This window comes from Alexandromys fortis, unplaced genomic scaffold, assembly GCF_014885135.2.
Source record: "Alexandromys fortis isolate MF-2015 unplaced genomic scaffold, M_Fortis_MF-2015_v1.1 scaffold_24, whole genome shotgun sequence".
Lineage (NCBI taxonomy): Eukaryota > Metazoa > Chordata > Mammalia > Rodentia > Cricetidae > Alexandromys > Alexandromys fortis.
Genome location: NW_026067906.1, coordinates 15,763,751 through 15,787,185, shown reverse-complemented (window position 1 = coordinate 15,787,185; position 23,435 = coordinate 15,763,751). Strand labels below are relative to the sequence as shown.

Genomic DNA, 23,435 nt, shown 5'->3' with positions numbered 1-23,435 from the left:
CATATATATGTATATATGTATCCAATGACAGTCATTGTGCTCTGTAATTGATTCATAGGAGGTACTATAAATACACATTTAATAAATATTATCAAGACACATTTCCATATAAAATAGTTACTGCATTTGATTTTTTTTCTTCAAAAACAAAAACCCATTTTTTTTAAAAAAAAATCTGTTATTGATCACTTGCAATGTCAGCAGCAAGATTCTGGTAACTGAGATAGGTAATAGCACTTAAACCGGGACAGGTGACTAGCTGGCCGTCCACTCACAAGCCAGACTCGGCGAACACGAAAGCATCTAAACACATGAGGACGGCGTCTTCAGCGGCTCCTCCTGTTGTCACAATGACAGTCACTGAATATTACACACATGGGTTCCGTGTGGCAGAGAAGCCGCACAGACAAAACAAAGTCCACCTTAGGCTGTGTGAGAAATTAACATACCGCCATCAGCACAGGACCTTCGAAATAATTTGAGGGGATGCTTACAGATGCATTCCTATACACAAAGGGTTGGCAGACGTTCATGTTGCCAGGTCTTCCCCAGTCCACGCCTCAGGTTGGTTTTAGAGCCTCCTCGTCCGCTGCAGGGGGGCTCCTTCGAGGAGCCGAAAGCAGGTGACTTTATTAATCACCCGTGAGAGAGTGACACGTTGGTGAATCTTCACGGAATCACTGGACAGTTTCTGGTGGAAGTCTGCTCTCGTAGAGGCATAGGGCGTGGTGCACAAATTCATACTGCTCACTGGTTTGGACCATGCCACCCCTGCACGGAAGAGATCGTAAAATAACTCAGTATGGCCGGCACCTTATCATACCGTAACCTGGACATGACACCAGAACTAGAGTGTTATGCCAAACATGCGGAATAGATGATCTTACAATTTTTTTGCGACCCTTCTTACCCGTGTCTAAACATCATGTCAATGCAGTCATATGCTGTGCAATAGTGTCATATCATGGTGCACTACTCATAGGTTAGTGATAATGACGACGCTGGTATGAACCAGCCCACCCTCTGACAGCTGTAATTACTCTGTACATTCCCTAATAATGCAGAATGATGACAAATGGCCTTGCTGTTAGCATTGCTATTTACCATTCTTCTTGGTGTTACTTAGCTTATACACCTACTTCAATTTTAATTGGCTGGAAAACTGTATGTCACGTTAGGCTGGCAGCCACGGCCCCGTATGTAGTTCCTGTACTCGACTGCACTGTCTTCTCTTGGGTATTCATTGGTTCCTGATGGCTTTTGGAGAAGCAGGAAATGCTGTACATATATTGTATCATCTAGGTGTGTGGTAGGCTATGCTGTCTGGGTTTGTACACATGTACTATATAGTGCTTATACAACAACAAAGCTGTTCGATGTTACATTCTCCAGAACATCTCTCCATCATTTAGCAATGCATGGATCATGCTTTCTCTCTCCTCCCACCTCTACATATGTGTACATATGCGTGTGTGCACTCTCTCTCTCTATATAATATAATATATATGCATAAATATGGCTCAGTATAATGCCATGCACTCTAGGCACCTGATTATTTATTTTAGTGTTTTGAGGCAGGATCTCCTATGACTGAGGCTGGTATTGAACTCACTCTGTGGTAAAGGATGACCTTGAACTCGATCCTCCTGCCTTCTGGAAGTGCTATTACCTACCTTACTGTTATCAAAGCAGTGACAGAACCTTCCAGTTGAATACTCAGACTCTGGGATGAGTCAGGCCATCTAGCTCCAACACTTCATGTGCTAATTTTTACCTGTGTGCTGCACATAACTTCCTTAAAAGCGTTTGGCCTCAGTCCCCTCTTCTGTTAAAGCCAGGCAGTGGCTAGGCGACAAAGTCACCCTGAGTGTTAAACTCACAGCAGCTGGAGCGGAGGTTTTAGTTTCGCTGGACTCTTCCCATCCCTCTTCTGTTAAAATGCATTATGCATTTGGGCTAAAAGGGATGGCGACAGCGGGTTAACAAAGCACAGCCTCGCTGTGATCTATTGCTCTTCCTACCAATGAAAGACCTACTGGGAAGTGCTTTACTTAAGGCTGTGAGGACACCAAGCAGCCTTTGGGTGTGCGAGGCATCTAAACACAATAGTGGGTGGATCCTTCAGCTGACTGGAAACTGGGAATTGACTCTTGCTTTTCCTCTTTGCCAGGGCCATTGTTACCACCAGCTGTTCAGCCTTCCCAATGCCATAGATTGGAAGAAGGCAGCTTCTTTGGGAGAAAAGTCCCTAGTTCTCATCATATTTTGATATACATAATACTCTTTTCACGTTTTCTTCTAGGGTGATGGTTCTTTAGCTTGATAAACTGTCAAACCTTAATGCAAAAGTTACCTATTCGTTATTTCACTAAGAGTTGCCACTAGAGTAATTATCTGAACTCTTGTAATCTCTCTGTAACTCTTTAGCCACACAGCAAATCCTATTTTAGTTTTAGTTTTGGTCTTAAGGAGTTCTTTGTTTTTTTTTTTCTAGTGGTGTTTGGTACTACTCAGAACAATTTTTCCGATCACGTAGGCCATCCCAGCTTGAAGACATGATGGGTTGTTCGCACTGTCACATGACTTTGGTGAATGACAACTGAAACTGGCCTTGTATGCACGCCTGCCAAACTACTAAAGCAGCGACACTACCCCCCCCCCCCCCGCCCCGATCTAGGCAGAGGTTCCTCAGGCAGCCTTGACATGGTGCCAAGACCATTGGGCAAGAAGTGAAGAGGTGACTTTAGTTTCCAGTGTCAGCCACTTCCTTGTAGGAACAGTACCACAGTCTTTTCCAGTAGAACTGCATGTTCTGTTGACCGAGCAAGGACTGGTCAGAAGGTGGCAACAGAAACGGCAGCTGAGAGAGAGAGAGAGCAAGACGTCGCGTTCTTTTCCTAGTTGTAGCATGACATCTGGGAACATTTGAAAAAAAGCATAGCAGGTGTTCAGGAGATGCTGGTCTGGCCTGCATAGCTTGGGAGAGGTAGCCACAGCAAACATGACGTCAGCTGTAGGGCACTGAGAGGCGCCTCCCTTCCTTTGACATTTTCTCAGAGGATCGACACTCTTACGTCAAGCTGGGGGCTGCAAGAGGAACCTCTATGTGCACTGCCTCTCTTGGGCTCCGGCCTGTGAACCTCCTGTTACTATTTACTTCATCTTGAGGCAAGCTCTCCCCTTTCTTAGCTGTTCTGTTCAGCAATGGCAGTCGCATGGCCGACTGGTGGACCAGTGGCGTCACGGTTTGGGTCTTAGCCATTGTCTCACCGTGAAGTCGCTCAGCAGTATGCCATCACGGTTGGAACAGATTTGCTGTGATTAGGTTCTATCAAGTGTAACGAATTGGGTTAACGAGGTCAAGGTACTGCTGCCAGTGAAGGTGGGGAAGATAAGAACACACAGGGCACACTGGCAAAAGTCTTGTGGATCTCAGAGCTCCAGGAAGACATGGGACCCGTGTTGGTATTTTCCATTTTTTTTTTTTCAGAAAATAAGAACAAAAGAAGTAGCATCAGAGGGGCCCTCAAAGATCAGTCATCAGAATTACTGGCAAGAGCTTGTTTCTTTATAGGCCGGGCTGTCAGCCAGCTTCTGGAATGTTCACGGACAGAGAAAGCTTTAGAGGCAGGCTTCCGAAGACATCAAAATGAATTTCTCTCTCTCTCTCTAATGCTCTCACCCTATTGGCCAACTGAAATAACCCCAGTAGGTCTCAAGATTCCTCTTGTAGTCACACAATAGTCCTCTAAGTGATGAAAACAACCATCAAAGTCCCGTAATCTTTCTTCTCTAGACTAAACATCCTGCGGTTACTCAACATTTCTGTGTAGCCTGGTTTCCCTGCCACCCACAGGCGGCATCTCCCACCTCTCCAGGCGATTTTATGAACTAGGGCCTTCCTACAGTGCTGGATCTATACCCAATGCTGTCTCTTCAGCAAGCACCTTTTCTCCCTTAGCTACACATTGTAGGCATTGCGGGGACATCAGCAGGTGAGGCCACTGGGCCTGCAGGTGCTTGATACTCAGCAAGCCTCTTACGAACAATTAGGAACAGTTAGGCTAATTAGAAGACAGCAGGACTGTCTTGAGTGTGAAAATTACAGGGCTTTTTTTCCATCCTGTATTGAAGCTATTGAAAATTTGAAATTAAACACAGGAACTTATACTTGTTTCTGTTCATTTCCATTTGTTAATTCTTCTGAGCGCAGTGTTCTCGTGTACTGAACCATCATTATTTCTAGTATTCAGTGTACGACTCTTGCATTTCTCACTTCCAGTTTTGAACCTTCCAGGCATTTATCAGGCATGCCTTACATCTCATCTAAGTCATTTGTTTAAAACCAAACGAAACGACAGGAGCTAACAGAAATGACGGGACCAAAAGAAGATGGCGTCTTTACGATGAGTAATTTGATATGATATGCACTTTTTAATCTCATCTTAACATTGTTTCCAGTTAAGTTTTTTAAGGTCAAGTACGTTGTGCTTTTCATATTTGCTCCAGTGAAAAACACATAGCAGCTCTCACATCAAAGAGGCGCTTAAGGAGTCCTGAGGCAAATAGGTAATGTATCACGCAAATAATCTGGCCCTTGATACGTGAAAATAGATAAACCATGGGCTAAAACAAAGCAAAAGTTTGTCAGGTTGCATTCATTAGATAACGGTTAAAATTTGAGAACTTGTCACAATCATCTTGGGAAATGTTTAATAAACATTTCATAGAATATATTTGTAAATAAAATATTCTATTGATCTTTATATGAACTTAAAAGCTAGGATTGATTAATTAATTAATACAACCTTCAGGTTGTATTCTGTTCTAGGAAAAACCATTTTTTCTTTTGTAAGCTGGTAACGGGAAACAAAACATAAACAGACCCAGGAAACTCTTACAACATACAACATATTTTTTTGTGAACTGTTTTAAAAAACCAAAAAAAATTTTTTTCTGGAAAAAATGAATACAACTATGTAGATTACGGGATCTACAAGAGATTTCATAGTGATGTGCCCCCCCCAGTTTAGTAATAATTGATCCTAGCTAATAATTGATTCCATAAGGTGGGATCTATGATTTTCAGAAATCTAAATCTACACTAAAGAAACAAGCAGTTCCTCGTGTGAACTGGTTCTAGAAAGCAAGAGTCAGGGATCCTCTGATTTATTGCTTTGAAGACAGCCGTCATCAAAGGGAATTCGGAAGGCATCATCCAACCGCGGTTCAAAGAGCAGATGTTAACAAGATCCCTCACCTCCAGCAGGTCAGAGTTCAAACATAGCACAAGATTTTAAAAGAGTTCCACAATGGTCCCAAGTCTTAGGAGATTAGGGTGCACAGGGTCCCAAAGTGTCAGAGAATCTTCGTCTGGCTAATTACAAGAAGGGTAGAAATTAGCACTGTTGCTTAGATATCATAGAACTGAAGAATTTTCTTTAGGTGCAAATTTGGGTTTTACAAATCACTGTCTATTAAGTTACAATTTATGTCTACTATTAAGTAGGTATTAACCAAAAAAGGATAAAATTATCTAGGTCTACAGGTCTATGATCTTAGCATTTGGTATGTGTGGGGAAGGGGAGGATCAGTAGTTCAAGGTCACCCATGACACCTGGCTTTTGACTGTCTCAAAAGACAAAATGGTGGGGGGGGGGGCGGGAAAGTAAAATGAAAACGGCAAGGGAGCCTTAGCTTAACAGTGGTTGTGAGTTTGAAAAGGTTTGGAATGCCAAGGTGTCAATTTCATTGCCAACAGGAATCTAAGTATGCTAAGAGGTCAGAATAAAGCAAAAGCCAATGCAGCACACACTGTTGTCAAGATAAATTCGGCCTCCATTACCAACTGGATGATTGACCCTCTTACGTCATCTCTGCAGTGATCAGTTGTGTTTTTTTTTTTTTTTTTTCATATACAAAACCAGTGAGGAGGCCACATAGCAGTTGTACTTGTGAGGAGCAGATGGGACAATCCATTTCAAACGCTTCCGGTCAAGCTAAGCTGCTGTGGATACTATAGACATAGTGTCCTCTGCTCAAACTGGGCTAGTGACAAAGCTCTGGGGTGAATTCTCTGTCTGCCTTGCAGGACTAAGAGCAAGCCTGGCCAAGGATGAATTGGTCCAAGTTGGGCAAGTCTTGATGGAGATGACCCAAATGTGTTTCTATACAACGAGGCAGCTATATAAGAGGCAGTTAGTACAATGGGAAGCAGGGGGCTAGGAGCCTGGCAGACATCAGGGGTCCTCACTTTTAAACCTACTGGCTTTGTGATTTAATTAATTAAATTTTATTTTTATCATCTTAAGTCAGCATCTCGCTAAATCACCCCAGGTTTGGCTCAAACTCCTGCAGTCCTCCGGCCACAGCCTCCCGAATGCTGGGATTACACAGGAGAACATCACTATTCCAGAGAGCTCTGAGGTTTTTATACAGGTCACTTATCTCCTCCCCCACAACCTGGCTTTTCCCATCTATAAAATCATGTGATTGATAGCTGTCACCTCACTGTGAGCATTAAACACGTCAGAGCACATGACTGTCCAGCTGCAGGACAGTCACAGAAAGTCCCTGGTCCCCAGTGGCATCGGGGAAGGAGGAGGTGAGCTGATCAAGAGTCCCTGGCACCTCCAGCTGTCACTAGGGTAGCCCTGTTTTTAGTGTCTCTTCATATTGGTGCTCTGTGGGAGGTTTTGTCTGTAAGAAATTTTCCACTGTTCATCCCCACAGAAGAGCTTGCAAGACCCTGGCCTGGCAAGTGAATCTGTCACCTACTAAAGCTTCAGGTTTCACAGGGTTTAATAGATACTAATTCACAAATGCTTAGCACAGAGGCTGCGGATGCATAAGTACTAAATAAATGTTGCATAACTTTCTTCTTTGAATCAGTGTTCCGGCAACACTTTACCTGGGTTGATCTCTATACCTCGTTGCTTGGCACTGTCATGGTTCTCTCCCAAGCCATGGTGAGGTTCTGGTGACTCCCTCTTGGAAGGTCTGGGTTTGTAGTCTAGATTACTAGTTTATCCTGTTTCTCTCCTACCCTATGCTCTGGGAACAAAGCTGCCCCCTTTACTGTAAAGGTGCTGTCGGCTCTCCTTTCCTTGTGGCCGTAGAATAGGAAGACAGTTAACCAGATCACAAAGGCTGCAGAGACGCTACCCTTTCTAGACATGCCAGCCAGATAGCTCATCTCATTAGTACTGCCAAGCCCAGAAACCAGCGTCAGCTCCTTCCCGTGCAGGGAAGCACGTAACTGTGCCAGCTGGGGGCCGACTCGAGTTAAAAGAGGGGAAAATGTAGGACTCCCCTGCCCACGCTTTGTAAGCGAAATGGTATTTTGGAAAACAACCAAAACAAGACAAAAACTCTTAGAGCCTCCCAGATGTCCAGGGAGAGAGTTTCGGCTTTTACCATGTTAAAGTTGTGACCTTTTGTGACTGTTTTCACACACACACACACACACACACACACACACACACACACACACACACACACACACACAGCTATAGCCTTTCCTGCTGCATCACCCAGCCAGTATCCGGTCTAATCAGTAGACAGAAGGAATTCTGCAGGGGTGACTCACTTCTGGGCTAACAATGGAACTCTCGATCCTTTGCTTTTTATTATTTTCAAATCTGGAATTCTTTTGGTAAGGTTTGGTACAGTAAATTTAGAACAAAAGGTGTAGACATTAATGCGCCTCATGGGTAAAGCTCCAACGGCTTTGGCGTGAGTCAAGCCAGGCCGAGCCTGTTGTCCCGGTGCAAGGCCCAGCTGCGAGGTGTGCCAGACAGACCCTCCACCAAAAGTTTCCCCAGATCTTTAGCAGATGTCCTATCAAGAAAGGAGAATTTAGATGGGTGTGGTAGTGCAAGTCTGTGATCTCAGTACACTTAAAGGTCTCGGAGGCCAGAGGATTAGGACTGGGTCACGTGAGACCCTGTTTAAAGAAAAGAAAACAAAGCCAGGTGTGGTGGCTCCAGTTTTTAATCTTAGGACTCCAGAGACGAAGGCAGGCTGACCTCCATGAGTTCAAGACCAGCCTGGTCTACATAAGGAATTCCAGGAAAGACAGAGCTATATAATAGAGAGACCTTTTCTCAAAAGCAAAGCAAAACAAAAACAGAAAGCAGAGGAGAACTAAAGAATAACCATGGCTGATACTGAACAGATATTTTGTAGTGTGTGTGTGTGTGTGTGTGTGTGTGCATATGGAAGATAGAGAACAACTTCAAATGTAATTCCTTAGACACTAGCCACTTTGTTTTTCTTTTTTTAAACAGGGCCTCTCAGTGGTCTGTACTTTCAAAGTAGGCTGTTGGCCAGTGACCCTCAGAAAGCCGCAGGTCTCTGCCTCTCCAGTACCCGGATTACAAGCCCACGGGAGCACATGCAGCATTTTCTAAACATAGGTTCTGAGGATTGAACTCAGGTCCTCATGTTTATAAAATAGCAACAAAATCAAATCAAACAAAACAAAAGGTATGTTACCAACTGAGCCCAGTTCCCCTGGATCAGATATTGTGAACACTGACACTTTCTCTGAAGTAGAAGGCTCTAGGCCTAAAATATTTGTCGGACATAAAAGTCAGTGTAGATCAAGTGATAATTTGACTATAGCTCTAATTTGTGTGTGTGTGTGTGTGTGTGTGTGTGTGTGTGTCTCACATATACCAGTTTGGATTTGAACTCGGTGCAGCTTGAACTTCTGATCTGACTCTACCCACCCCCCAAGGGCCGGGATTCTAAGCATATATTAACATTTCTGGTTTATGGAGTGCTGGAGGTTGAACCCACATCTTTGGGCATGCTGGGCAAGTTCTCTAATAGTTAAGCTGCATCCCCGAAACTAGCTTTAGCATTGTTTTCAAGATTAGTTTTTCCTTGACAGCTAACCACCTTCCCCCAGCACCCACACTGAATAAGTGGACTATTGTAAATACATCCAATGAAGTCCTAGCAGGAATGAAGATAACATTGTCCTGGCAGTTCTTAGAAGGTCCCATTGTGAAACCTATTTTACAAAGAGGGCCTCTTATTAGGATCTCAAAAACAAGAAATATTGGGAAAACACATATCAGTTTCCAGGACTTAATCTCTAGATGTCCTGAGAATAAGTAAGCCCAAAATTCAGAATTCCTCATCTTCCAATGAGGTCTTTGGAACTCACTAGGTGTAGCAAGCATTGTGATTAGTTTGGAATACAAAAATGCAATGTTAGGCTATGCTTGATAAAATTACAATAAGGAACAGAAACTTCATATCTGAAATTATTTTAGCTATACTTTGAAGATAAAGAATATTTAAGGACATACATTAGAATAGAATTGATGCCATGTATGTATGTTCCTTCTCTCAGATGGGTATGTTAAGAAAAAAAAGCTATCTACCAAACTGAAGTGGGCCATGAAAATATTTAAACAATAACGTGACGCCCACTGGAAGCATCTGGGAAGGCTACAAGTGAAGTTGTTGGATATCGTTCCACTTTGAAGGCCCCCCAATGTAAGAGCATACGAGACAGCTACAGACTCTGCTAACTCTCAAAGAAACTAGAATTAGACAGATTGCTTCCTGTTCTGTGAAGGGGGTGGGTGTCAAGAAATGTGCTGAAAGCCTTCAAGCCAGAGATTCCAATGTAAATTTCACTTCTCAGATTCTGTTTTCAAATTCTGCCAGCATCCAGAGGTTCCAGCGGGCTTGGCGGGAAATAAAATGGGGGCAAATGTCTGCAATCAGTCTACACTAGCATGTATTCCTCTCCTCGCTGCTGGGTGTCTTTGAACATTCACAGGCTGCCTTTGACTCACTCTCCTGTAATGTCTATGAGGCATGTCCTCCATATTCCTAGGCCATATTATTAATATGAATCATTATTATCAGTTAGGATTATCATTGCGTATTTATGATGCGTGTGTGCATATGTGTTTTAGCCTTCCCATCTCATTTGAGTCAGGACACCTTTATTGTTTGCCTTTGTATATGCAAGTCTAACTGGCCCAGTAGCCTCTTCTAGTTCTCCCATCTGCATCCTCCATCTCACTGTAGGAGAACTCAGATGACAGATGCCTTCTACTGTGGGTTTTTTTTTGTTGTTTTTTGTTTTTTTTTTTTTTTTTTTGGTTTTTCGAGACAGGGTTTCTCTGTAGCTTTGGTGCCTGTTTCAGAACTAGCTCTTGTAGACCAGGCTGGCCTCGAACTCCTAGAGATCCGCCTGCCTTTGCCTCCCGAGTGCTGGGATTAAAGGCGTGCATCACTACCGCCCGGCTTTCTACTGTGGTCTTAATATGTTTTGGAGACTCAAACTCAGGTCCCACTTTTATGGCAAACACTTTACCCATGGAGCCATCTTCTCAGCCTTCATCATTATTACTTATTTTAAAAAAGTGATAGGAGCATATATTATATTCAGTGCATAAATGACCTTATGTCACTACCTCCCACCGCACGCTTTGGCACTTTCGTGAGCCTATTACAGAGGCAGTGATAGGGTGAAGGGCTACTGGTTGATATATCTCCATAGCAACTGAATTCTCAATTATTAGTATTGGAGGTTAGAAGATTAAACAAAATATAAAAGGGCTTTCTAAGTAAAACAAAATGATTACACTGTGTTCTCTTTGAAACTAATGTTATGGGTCCTCTCTTTCATCTAATTTTATTTTTAATTTGCTAATCTATGCGTGTATGGTAACCATCTCAACAGGAAAATGTGAGCTACTCAAAACATCTCTTTCCACACCAGCCAGCACAGAATCCCTTGTACTTATCAGATCTGGCGTTTGTAACAAGTAATCTAAACTAAAATAATCAGAAATAGGCAGCATTTTCCCCTGGTTTATATATCAAGAAGTTCATCATCATTGTGAAAATGTTAGTACATGAATTTACGACTTTGTGTTTAACCTAGCGGAGTCTCCCACTACAGAAAACAACAGCCTTTGCTAAACAAACAAACAACAAAAATCCCATATCTAAGCATTTAAAATTTTGAGCAAAATTAGAAATTCAGTTTAGAGAGTATTAAAAAGAAATCAAGCATGTCTATTAGCATAAACCTATATTGCCAGTTACTTGAGTGGTTGATGAAGGAGAATCTCAAGCTGCGGACCTGTCGCAGTCACAGTGAGTTCAAAGCCACTCTGGTCAACTTAGTAAGGCTGTGCTTCAAAACAAAAAGCAAAAGGAGAGATGGGATATAATTTATGAAACTCTACATTCGGTCCCCAGTACTAACACACACACATACAGGAATATTTAATATTTGAGTTGAGCTGGGAAATGTGACATCCTTTTTTGTCTCGGATTCCCCTTTAAGAATGAATCCTGTAGTTACTATTTCTGAGGCCAGATATTTTTACAGCATCCTTTTCCTAGTAGGTAGCAAGCACATGTTATGGCTATTATTTCCATGGCATTGTTCTTCATGTAACCAAGGCTCAGAGATCCCAACGAAGCAACAGAGGGATCTGAGAACACAAGGGCTCATTCCTCAATCACTGCACCTTGGGGTTGAAAAGGCATCCTATCAGAGGGGTCCTCAAGTTCATGTGGGTTCCCAACAGTATCGGGACACCAACTGAACACAATATATTTGTCACTGACTTTCAAAGAAATGCATGGAGGTGTTATTGTGAGCCATGGAATTAAAGCTAATTTACAAACACGAGATTCAAACCGCAAGGCAGAAGACTATGAAATTGTTTACTCCCCACATAGGGTCTTTGCACAAAAGGGGTTAGGCTCCATCTTTCTTTATGCTAATAGGCAGAGAGGCTGAGAGTGGACTAGTGGTCACAGAAAGCTGGGGAAGAGGTAAGATCTGCTTCAAACATCTTGGCGTATGGGCTGAGATGCCTGACTATACACAGGGCCTGGTTGCCTGTACACTCTCCCACCAGACAGTCCTCGGTCAGTCCCAGTTGCTACAGCACCTTTTTATCTTTTGATCAAAAATGAAAATCATGGGGAAGAGGGGATGAACCATTAATACTCTTCTAAATAAAACACGCGTGGGTGCTTTGCACTGAATTTGAACTACTTAGAGAAAAAAGATACCCCATTTTAGCTGCAAATATGTTCAAAAGTATTAATAAAGCAGAACCACAGACTTAGGAATCTGCCAGGAGAACATGCATCTATTTGTGGAAACTTCCCGAAAGCCACAGACGATAGTGCTTTGCCAGAAAAACGAGGAGCCCACTGGAAGGCTGTGTAACAATTTTGAACTGGAAACATCCATTCAGCCTACATGCTCGGCCGGAAACCGGACCACTTAAGTTTGCTGCTAGCATGTAGATTTGTGTACAAATGACCTTCTCTTGTCTGGTTTCATAACAACCAGAATGTATTATCATATATATATATATATATATATATATTTTCCAAATGGGAGTTTTGATTCTGACCAGCACTCAAACTCTTGACTTATCGATTGTGAGCTAAGTCCCCACATCCAAGTCAGTGTCTTGTTTTTTTTTTTTTTTTCTCGGCTCTTAGCCATCTTTGGCTTCTCTGAGGAAACAGCTGTGGAGATGGGTAGATTACTTGTCTTCTATTCAAAGACAGTTTTCACTCTATAGCCTGTGATGGCCTCAAAGTCTCTGTGTAGTTCAGAATGGCCCCCAGCTCACTGCGATCCTTTTGTCGTGGTTCCTCAAGTGTTGGGATTACAGCTGTGAGCCCAGAGTGAGGGGTAGACTAGAAGATGCCCTGTGTACAGCCTGGCAGACTTGTGGGCAGAAGCCATTGCTAAAATGATTACAAAGTTTAAGCTGGGCCTGGTGGTGCATGCCTGGAATCCCAGCTAATCAGGAGTTTCAAGGCCTGACTGGGCTATAGCGAGTTTAAAGTCAGTTTGGGCAACTAAATTAAACTCTTTCTCAACAATAAGAAACCAAAAAATGAATAGGGGATATAGTTCAGTGGTGGAATCCTTACCTAGCAAATGGGAAGCATTGGATTCAGCCTTCAGTAACATGCACACGCGCACACACACATGCATACACACACACACACACACACACACACACACAGAGGGTGAGAGAGTTCAAGCCAGGACTGTGGGTGTAGAGTCTTATCTCTTACTATGAACAGTATTTAATAATCCACGGACCGCCTTCCCCTTGTCATGGTCCCTATCATGTTGAAATTAACGTTCCATTTCAAGTCCTTTTCCACCACCAGACTTTAGAAGAACAATGTGTATTTCTTGTACTTCTTTCTTTCCCACTCTGGTGTTTTTTGAGGAGATTTTTGTGTGGTTCAATGAGTAGGGAAGAATATGGCAACAATTTGAAATCAGCATCTGCTGGGGAACTTCGGGAACTTTTCAGACCTTTAAAGCTTCTTGAGACTTGTTTCCTTCCTTCCTTCCTTCCTTCCTTCCTTCCTTCCTTCCTTCCTTCCTTCCTTCCTTCCTCCCTCCCTCCCTCCCTCCCTCCCTCCCTCCCCCTTTCTTTCTCTCTGTCTCTCCCTTCCTTCCTTTCTTTACCTTCATTCCCCTCTTCCTCTGTCTCTCCTTCTTTTCCTCCCTCCCTCCCTTTCTTCCTTTTTTGCCTGAATAGTAACTAAAAGGATCTGACACTTAGCAGGTGGTCAATAAATAATCATCCATACGTTATAATCATCCATAGAGGGACACACGGTAATGAAATACACTAGGGCACTCCTATGACATGTTCAGTGACATTTGTTGAATGAATGAATGAATGGATGGAAAACCACTCTGAGCAGACATCTCTAGAGCCTGGTCCACAGCCTGTTACAAACACCCATCTTGTAATCACCCCATGGTAATGCTCATTTCAAGTGATTTCAATGTGTGGGTTGGCGCAGAACCAACCTCTGTGGTGAGAGAGAGCTTCTATTTGGGCTAGTGCTCTGCTCTTACCACCTAGAAGCACCTGGAGTTTTTCTACCAGGAGATCCCCATTTTCTCCTGACCTTTCTCTCCCTTGTACAACTATGGATCCATAGGACCTGATTTTTGCCATCACAGGCATCTCAAGCTAGAGTTTTTCTGCTTCCTGACAATGTCCCCAGGTCTTTCCACTGCATAGAACATGACCAGTCCCTGGTCTGCAAGGCCATTCCAAGGTGTGCTTGGCATCTTGATTCCCCTTCTCTGTGTCTCTTAGTCAAAACGCAATTTCTCTATGTATTCCTAGCCTGGGAAAGGACACCGCCTCTAGCATTAATAGTGGAAGGGGGATATAAAATCTTAACTTTTCCCTTGCAAGCCTGTGCTCATGCTTCTGTTAGGCCAAGCCTGACTTGCTAATAGTAGTTTTATATTGTATTTTATTTATGATAGACAGGGTCTTGTTGTAGCTCGGGCTGGCATCTAAATTCAGCGTGTGGCTGAGATTGACATCAAACTTTCTATTTTCAATGGCAAGGGGTGGGATTTGAAGGTGTGTGCCACCACGTCCGGCTTAAAGCAGTATTTTAGACATCAACCCTACACAGCAGAGATATCCTTCACAGAGAGATCGCCTGGTGGCCGGAAGCTTTCCTGTGCTTCTAAGATGGCGCTCACCTCACCCCAGGTGACTAGGAGACAGCTGTCATTCACACTAGAACGGCTTAAGCCCCATAGTGCACTATTGCTACTGTATGCTTTTAATTAGCAACACACCACCCACGTGGTGCGACTCAGTCAGGCAGTTTTACAGCAAGCATCGCCAAATCCTGTTGACTTCCATCTAGCTATTCAAACCGTTTGAGTTAGAAATCATTAGTCCTGAATTCCTCTTGAATCTATTTTGCCACTTCCTAAGCCATATGATTTTTGAACACGTTACTGTCTGTCTGTCTGTCTGTCTGTCTGTCTTTTATTTGTTTTTCATGTTTGTGGTTTGTGTTGTTTTTGTTTTGTTTTCTTTTTCAGGACAGTTTTCCCTCAAACTCAGTACACAGGTGAGGGTGCCTTTGAACACCAGACACCAGTCCCCCTGACTCTACCTTCCTAGTGCTGGGATTAGAGGCAGGTGCCACTATGCCTGGCCTGACGGCACTGTTTTATCTTGGGAAAAAGAAAAGAAGAGCCTAAGGAGCGCGCTCCCTGTGTCACACTTTTGAGTTTGCTTGTGAGTTAGAGGAATTGTGTGCTTAGCAGACCATGGTGAGTTTTCCTAAGGAAACACATTTCTGTCTGCTGACTCCCACATTCTGGAATGTCTGGGAGGTCCTGAGTAGCAGGCTAGGTTGGCCAGGGAGATCATGGAGGAAGGGTGGAGGCTGAAGAGGCATTAAAGAAAGACACAGTGCAAGAGAGCAGGGAGAGGGGGTGTGTGTGACAACTGGGTTTTCTAAAACTGTATTTCCCTCCCTCCCTCCCTCCCTCCCTCCNCTCCCTCCCTCCCTCCCTTCCTCCCTCCCTCCCTTTCTTTATCCTTCTTTGTTCTTTCTACCTCTCTTCCTCTGTCCCCCTGTCCCTTCCCCTTTTTTCCCCTTTCTCCTTCCTTCCTTTTTTCTCTTTCTCTTTCGATCCTCCACTTTCATGGTCTCACTGAAAAATCAAGGCTAACCTCAAACTCAAAATCCTCCTGCCTCAGCCTCTTAACTGTTGGGCCAACAGACCTGGTTTGCTTTCCTTTTACTGGCCAGAGTCAAAGGCATGGCTGTTAGCAGCAGTTAGCCCGCAAGTGGAATTTTAATGGTAAACTCTATCCGGAGAACACTGACCCGGTAGAGCAAGAGCTGAAAGACGGGGAAGAAACAGAAGGAAGATGAGGGGAAAATAGGAGGAAGGATTTCTGTTTTGCTTTTCATCACTCCTAGGGAGCCAGGCAACTAAAGGAAGAAACACAGGGAGGCAGGCTGGGGAAAAACCTCTCAAAGAACCTCATTATGGAGAGTGTCTCTTTCCAAATAAGCAGCTCCAAGAATGAACTTACTTACCAAGGTCTTAGGAAATCAGTTAAATATATTTGACACACGCATTGGCAGCAACTCAAGTCCAAGGGCAAACCAAACCAACAGGGAATTTGGATATGTTTTAAAGCATTTATCAAGAATTAAAAGAAGTCCAGCCCCGTGGGAAGACCTTGGTACTGATAGAAGGCCAAGGCCAAAATTTCTGGCCATTTGCTGTAGGAAGGAAGGAGTAGATAGAGGAGGAGGCATTTTGATATTTGATTTTTTTTTTAAAAAAAAGTGTTGTGATTCCTTTCAAAAGTAGAGAACAATTCAGTGGGGGAATGGATTGGGAAGTGGAGACCAAGGCAGAGGTCAGGCTACAAAAGTGAGTGGGGGAGGCGGAAGATGGGGGGTGAGATCAACAGCCACGGGAGCAAACCACGTGCTGGCCAAGCGCCTTACTCAGTATACAGTCTGAAATCGCATCAGGGCAGGTGCTGCTGGTTACCACCTTGGCTCAGAGCTGCCCTCCATGCCCTTCGGCTGGTGTCCATGGAATTCTGGGACTGGAGAGGGAGAACAGCATCCGACTTGGAGCTGTGGGTCAGAGAGCCTCAGGGACTTGGGGTCCCATGCTGGGGCGAGCAACACAGCCGGAATCCTGGGCTTGTTGGGCTCCTCCACATTAGGACCCAAGGGGTGAAAAAAGGCCTCCAAATCTGGAGAAACAGTCAGATCTAATGGTTTCAAATCACATTTATTTAGTGTGTGTGTGTGTTTTAGGGAGCTCACTAAGGCACATGTGGAGAGAGCTGAGGACAACTTGTAGAAGCCAGTCCTCGCATTCTTCCGTGTGGATCCTGGGGATTGAACTCAGATCCTTGAGTTTGGTCCCAAGCACCTTAACCCACTGAGACTATATATTGTAACCGGGTGCAGGCCAAAGGATCTTTCAAGTCTAAGATGGCAATTAGGATTGAAGAGTGGGAATATTGCGATTGATTTTAGTATGTCCAAAATGAAAATACTTTGAAAGGATGTAGCATTTGGAATATGCAGATCAGATAGAGAGGGTAAAGTTGGGCTAAGAAACGTAGGCTGAGGGTTTAACCACATTACGGGTTCTATCCCACTGAAATGCAGCTTGCACACCTGTGTGTGTATCCATGACTGTATCACTTGTAGGTGCATATTTAATGCATAGACTACCTATACTGACAGTCTCTGTAGTTAAATTTGATCACATGCTGATTATGGGTGGGAACTTCCCATTTATAGTTTTTGCTGTCACGATGGGAAGTATATACTGTTATTAATTTCGTTTTTCAGATGAGAAAGTGAAGAACTGGGAAAGTCAAGGAAGCTGACTAAGGCCACACAACGGGAATCAGGGAAAGAGATGATGGAGATACAGGGGTTAGAGTCCAGAGTCTGAACTGCGATGATGGTTAGTCTCTACTAAACCAAGACATAAAAGGAAGGACAGATACGTAGAGTAATTCAGATACTAATAACCACGTGACATTTACAAGAGGCTTCTATGTGCCTCCCATTTTCCAAGTGCCATATATCACACACACACACGCACACATACACACATGTGCGTGCATGTGCACACACACACACCCTTATTGCATTACCAGAATACCCCTGTTTCCTTTCTTGAAATCTTAGAACTCAGTAGGCATTCAAAAATATTTATTGGAAAATTCTCTCTCTCTCTCTCTCTCTCTCTCTCTCTCTCTCTCTCTCTCTCTCTCTGTGTGTGTGTGTGTGTTTTAAATTTTAGATAGGGTCTTGAAATGCAGTTTGTATTACTAATTCAGTTCAGGCTAGTACATTCTCAGCTAGCACACTCTTCTTGCCTCAGCCTTCAAAGTGCTAGAATTATGTTTTAGTTAATGAATTAAGGTTCTTCCACCCTTTTAATTCAAAACTAAAGTACGCCAGAGCAGCCATAGTCCTTGGAGATTTTTTTTATAACAATTTGAACTTCAGTGCAATAATTTCTTATTTTATTATAAACATATTTAAATAATGTCCCTATTTCTAAATTGTTTTATTTATTGTTGGGAGCAGTGAGACCCCAGATCCTGAATTTCTTGTAATCCCCTGATCTGAGTGCTTACAGCTGCTCTGAGCACGAGCCTTTCAGGAGTTCCTGATTGCAGGAGAGTGGTTTCTGGTGGGTTTGGCTGGGGTGTGGCTATCTCTATATAATCTGCCCCTGAACACAATAAAGGGGGCATTCTTGGGGAATTCAAGGATGACCCGTGTCGCTGTCTCTCTGTCTGTGAGTCTTTGTGTATTTTAACCTCCAGCTCCCTTGCCCGAAGCTCAGTAACTGGGTGCCAGCGCACAGAGCGCAGACACGGGGGTGCGGTGCGCGGCACTTGGAGGTCTCCACCGAGATAGTGGCACATCTCAGTGCCTGGCCAGTGTACAAACTTTAAATAACTGTAAAAAGGCAGTTGTACTTTTTGGAATCCCTGGGTAATAGGGCCCAAGTCCAAGGAACTCAGCTCCCATGACTTCTTCACTGGATCTTTCCATAGTGCACACTTCTGGCTCATATAATCTAGTTTACATCTTGGCTTCTTCTTTCCCTCTCAAAGGGCAAGAAGCTTCCTTTGTTGCTGCAAGACTGTATTTGCATGTTGAATATCTAGACCCACCCTGGATTTCTGATTACTTATCATGATTTGTTTGTATGAAAGGAGAGAACCCTATATTTCCACCTTCTTCCCTGTAGAGTGTTCCCTGTAGAGCTTTGCCTTGTCCCCTGGAGGTGTGCCTCTCACCCTCCCTGGAAGCCACTCTTAAGAGGCATCGACTCTTGTTCCCTATCGCTGACCCAGCTCTCCATTCTCCACTCCATTCTCAAGCTCAGCTGGTGGCAAGAAGTTTCTTCTCTGTTTTGTTTTCAAACTTAGCATCGATTATCATAAGGATAACTTTCCCACTTAGAAACATTGGGACAGCTACTGCATTAAAAAAAAAAAAAAGGAAAATAAAGTGGTAGGAATTCTTGTAGAAAACAAGAATTTTTTGACTACTTGGGAATTAAATCCAGTAATATCGCAAAGAATTGAAAATGGAGTCTAAAATAAACATGTAAATATTCATTGTGACATCATTATTCATAACAGACAAAATACAAAACCAATACATACATTGATCAACACATAAATAGATGAACATAGTGTCTTATAGACAGATAATGGAATATTTTTCAGGGCATTCTGACACATGTCAGAACACGGATAAACCTTGAAGCTACTATGCTACATGAAATGAAGCCAGGCACAAAAAAGACAGTTCCAGCATGCTTTTGATAATGAATGCTACATAGATTCAAGTGTGGTAGTTTCTTGTACACAGATAATGAGGCTAGTCTGTGCTACATGAAATCAAAAACACTGAAAATAAGAATAAAGAGGATGTTCTGAAGAAAGAGGAGAGAGAGAAGGATGAGAAGGACCAAGAATAATCAAATGTATAAAAACAGAACAATGTTTTCCAAGTGCTGGGCTGGAAGAGGGATGGCTGGATGGGCAATTCTGTAAAGTGAAGGCAATTCTGATTATTGTTTGTCTAATGGTGAGTGTTTGTGCACTCAACACACAATCTCCACTCAAGAATGCCTAGATGCTCTGTGTATTTCATCACAGTTTGAAAGCTGATTTTAAAAAGGACTCTTGGAAATAGCAAAACGTTCATTTAAAGATTCAAAATACTAAACCAAGTGGTTCAATTAAGTGAAAAGAGAAATGCAGATTATACATGAAGGAGTTTAGATTTAAGACATTATGAACATAACCGAATATGAGGAAGATTTAACCATGAGCTTTGGTATTTGGGCTTCTGACAGTTGGTGTTATAACCAGTTTCTTCAGTGTCTTTTTTGTTGGTGTGTGGTAAGTTCTTGTTATGTAGCCCAGGTAGGCCTCCAATTTGTTATCCCATGTGCCTTAACCTTCAGTTTCTTCCCTTCTCCTTCCTCTGCCCCCCTCTCCCACTCCCCTCTCCCCTTTCCTTCAGTCTCTCCCCCACTCTTCTCGTGGTAAGCTCTCTATAACCTAGACTGTCTTGCTTAAATATCATTTTAATGTAATGCATATTCTTCTCATTTTTTGGTCTCTGTGTGTTTGTGTGGGGTTGTGTTAGTGTGTGTGTGTGTGTCTGTAGTCTATGTTCATGTATATGTGGGCACACTAGATGCACATTTATGCACACGTGTGTGCATGTGGCAGTACACAGTTAATGTTAGGTGTCTTCCTCAGTCACTCTTTCTCTTGCATAGTAAGGCATTCTCTCATTGAACCTGAATCTCATTTTCTGACCAGTCTAGCTAGCCAACTTGTTCTGGGGATCTCCTTCCTCCACTTCCTGCTCTCTGGGAGTAGGAGTTGGTTGTCATGCTCACTGATGTTTTCTGTGGTTCCTGGGGATCCGAACTCTGGTCTTCATGTCTGTGAAGGCAAAATGCTTTCAAAATGCTCTACCTACAAGGTATGTTCTTTAGCATGGAGACCCAGGACCTTAGAGCTGTCATGTCTGTGAAGTGGGGTGGACTAGATGAGGCTGTGGGGGACAGTCCTGAGGTCTCTATCACGCCATCCCGTTTACATACCTGTCTACGCGAAGCTGGCAGACAATACTTAGTGCGTCCACGACTCCTTCTTCTTTCAGCTGCTGACAGCCAATGGATGTGGCGATGAAACATCCCGTCCTCCCGATCCCTGCACTGAATGGGAAAGAAAAGGAACGAGAAGATAAGGAAAAGCAACAAAGCGAAGCTGCATGCTTTTTAAAGCACACTTTTTAACTTTGAAACTATGAGAACTAATAATAACAATGATAAAGCTACCATGGGTGGACAATCACACATCTAGCCTGTGCTGTGCTTAAAACAGACTCTTTGGTTTACTTCAAGCAGTAGAATGAGTGTGGTAGAGGGAGGTGAGGGGTTGGGAGGATGTGCAGACATTGCAACTGTTCTAGAAAGAATAATTAAGGCAAGGAATAGGCAGTTGGGAAAAAAGGGAAATATTTAGACACACTACAATGTCTAAATGTGAACCGTGGAAAACAAAATGTCAAAGAGAACCAGGCCTGGAGGACAAGAAAGATTGTATTGCTACAGGGACAGAGGGGGTTCTGGGAGGAGTACTAATCAGGAGATGCAGTTAGATGCTGGAGTCTAGTGAATAAACAAAGATTCACTTCTACTTAGGAGAATGAATAAGATTGGAAGCACATATTCCCAAGTCACTTACATTGAGATGGTAACTCAATAGAAATACAACGTGTTTTAGGGAGTTTATGTATTTACCTGCCTTACATAGCAAGTCTATGGGATCAACTTTAGCCCCCATGTCTTTTGATCACCATTTTTATGTAAATTTCTCTCAACTCTGTATCTCAAGTCCCTAAACCTCTCCTAGGTGGAACTCTTGATGTTACTGTTTGTTACAAGTTCAATACAGTTAAATATACGCATCTCTTTATCTCTCCCACAATGGCATTACCCACCAGCTACAAGGTTTTCTAGCCCAGGAATCCTGGCTCCATCTTCCACATCTGCACCTCTCTCACCGCCCCATCTCATCTGTCGTCATGCCTTCTATTTCCTAGCTCAGCTGAGCCTTTGGGATTCGTGCTTTCCTGTCTGTAGCACATGCGCACGCTCAGTGTGTCACCATTTCATCATCAGCCCGTGTCCTCATGCTTCCCAGTCCTCGAGTCTTTTCTTGGATTGGTTCATGGCACAGCTGCTAGGCTCGCTGTCACAAGCTAAGGACACGATCATGCTTTACTCGCTGTTGCTGGCTCCCATTGGTGACAATACAACATCTAACTTACTCATCCTGGAACATGTGACTTGGAAAAATCTTAACCTAACAAACATTTCAATTTGCATTTTTTTAAGTTTTTAGAGACAAGGTTTCTGTTTGGAACTTTGGAGCTTGTCTTGGAACTTACTCTGCAGACCAGGCTGGTCTCGAGCTCACAGAGATCTGCCTGCCTCTGCCTCCAAAGTGCTGGGCTTAAAGGCATGCACCATCACTGCCTAGCTCAGTCTGCATTTTTTTTTGTCTTTTTTCTATCATATGTCCTACTATCTTTATTTTCATGAATCATAATATTTCTCATATTTAATATGATTTTTTCAGCTGAATGTGACTAAAACAAAATTGATAAGGAATGGACCCCCTTTAATTGAGATATCCATAAAGACTTTGTTTCTTTGACGAAATAGGATTTCTGCCATATCCTAGGAATGGCAGGTACTCTATCACGAGCGAGAACATATATCCCAGGTGCAACAATAATATGAAGGAAGAATTTGATGCAAAATAAAAGATGTGACTTGTGACAGGCAGTAGATTAGCTTCGATGGGTAGACAAGCAGGAAACATAGCAGGCGTGGAAACTAAGATCCTTCACAAGAGGCCGCAAAGTGAGCCACATCCTCTTAAGAACGTTTAAAAGAATTCGATGGGAACTTTCCAGAAAGAAGCTCATGCATGCATTCGAACTTGTTCAAATAATAAATAATGTCAAGGAATTCACTCATCTCTAGTGTTAGCTGCAGAGTCAAGGCTAAGCACTCTTGCTTCGGGTGTTGTGAACCCATCCATCAGCTTTGAACAAGGACTGCACGCCATGCAGACATTTGCAGGAACATCATCTCAGAGAAGCACACGGGCTAGGCCAGACTGGCCCGAGGGAGAAGGGTCTGTGTGTGCAATTAGCCAACGAGCTCTAAACTACAAGGATGAGGTCATAAGGGCCCGGACTAGGATGGGTGGACAGGAAGTGTGATTGTGGGAGATGCTTTGAAGAGAAAGCCAATCTGGTAACTGATTAGATCCTGAGCCGAGTTGAAAGGAGGCGCAAAGATAACTGTCAGCCCTGGATGCAGCGTGAAGGGAACAAAGGAGGCCTCTTCTTAGAAGTAATCATCAGAAGGGGGCCTTAATTTTATAGCAGAGGGGCCTCTTTCAGCTTAGATATCCTTAGTGTTTAATGATTTTGGGTGGGGCCTTCAGCCGTAAACTGTACCCAACTAGTTTTTCCCCTTTGACTCCAAGGGTTTAGGATAAAATCTAATGTTAGAAACAGAGTAATGCCACTTTGGTAAATAGATACACATACATAAGAACATTTAGTTAATCTACAAAGCTTCAAAACAGAAGGAGAGTAAAATAAATCTAAAATCATGTGTCTTATTAAATTTTTTCTTAGGATATTTAGAAGGTTAAATAAATCAACATCAATTATTTAAAAAATATAGAATACATGGCATTACATAATGAATATAAATTACTTGCTTTGCTCACGTGAAATAAGGGGGAAATGTCAGTTTTAGGGGGTAAACATCAAACTAGACGGGAGGAAGAGAACCCCACGGAACACTGTTGCTGCCATCTGCCTGGCCCCTGTGCCCTGTGTGTGCACTTGTTTTCCTTAAAACAAATGACCACTTGCCCATTTCCCACCTCATAAATCATTTTCCATCTGGTTATCATGAGATAGCATTGAATATCATTAATGATTCCACC

At 43.0% G+C, this 23,435-nt stretch overlaps 1 protein-coding gene across 1 annotated transcript in view; it reads right to left on the bottom strand.

The window, feature by feature from the left end:
- Nucleotides 1–6: 6 nt before the first annotated feature.
- The window catches only part of Ptprr (protein tyrosine phosphatase receptor type R), a 242,383-nt gene continuing 218,954 nt past the window's right edge, over nt 7–23,435 (bottom strand). Inside the window, exons 13-14 of the mRNA XM_050135577.1 lie at nt 20,501–20,614; nt 7–771 (exon numbers count right to left, since the gene is read on the bottom strand). Of these exons, the coding sequence (XP_049991534.1) occupies nt 678–771; nt 20,501–20,614 (208 nt within the window). The 3' untranslated portion in view covers nt 7–677. The remainder of the gene's footprint in view (nt 772–20,500; nt 20,615–23,435) is intronic.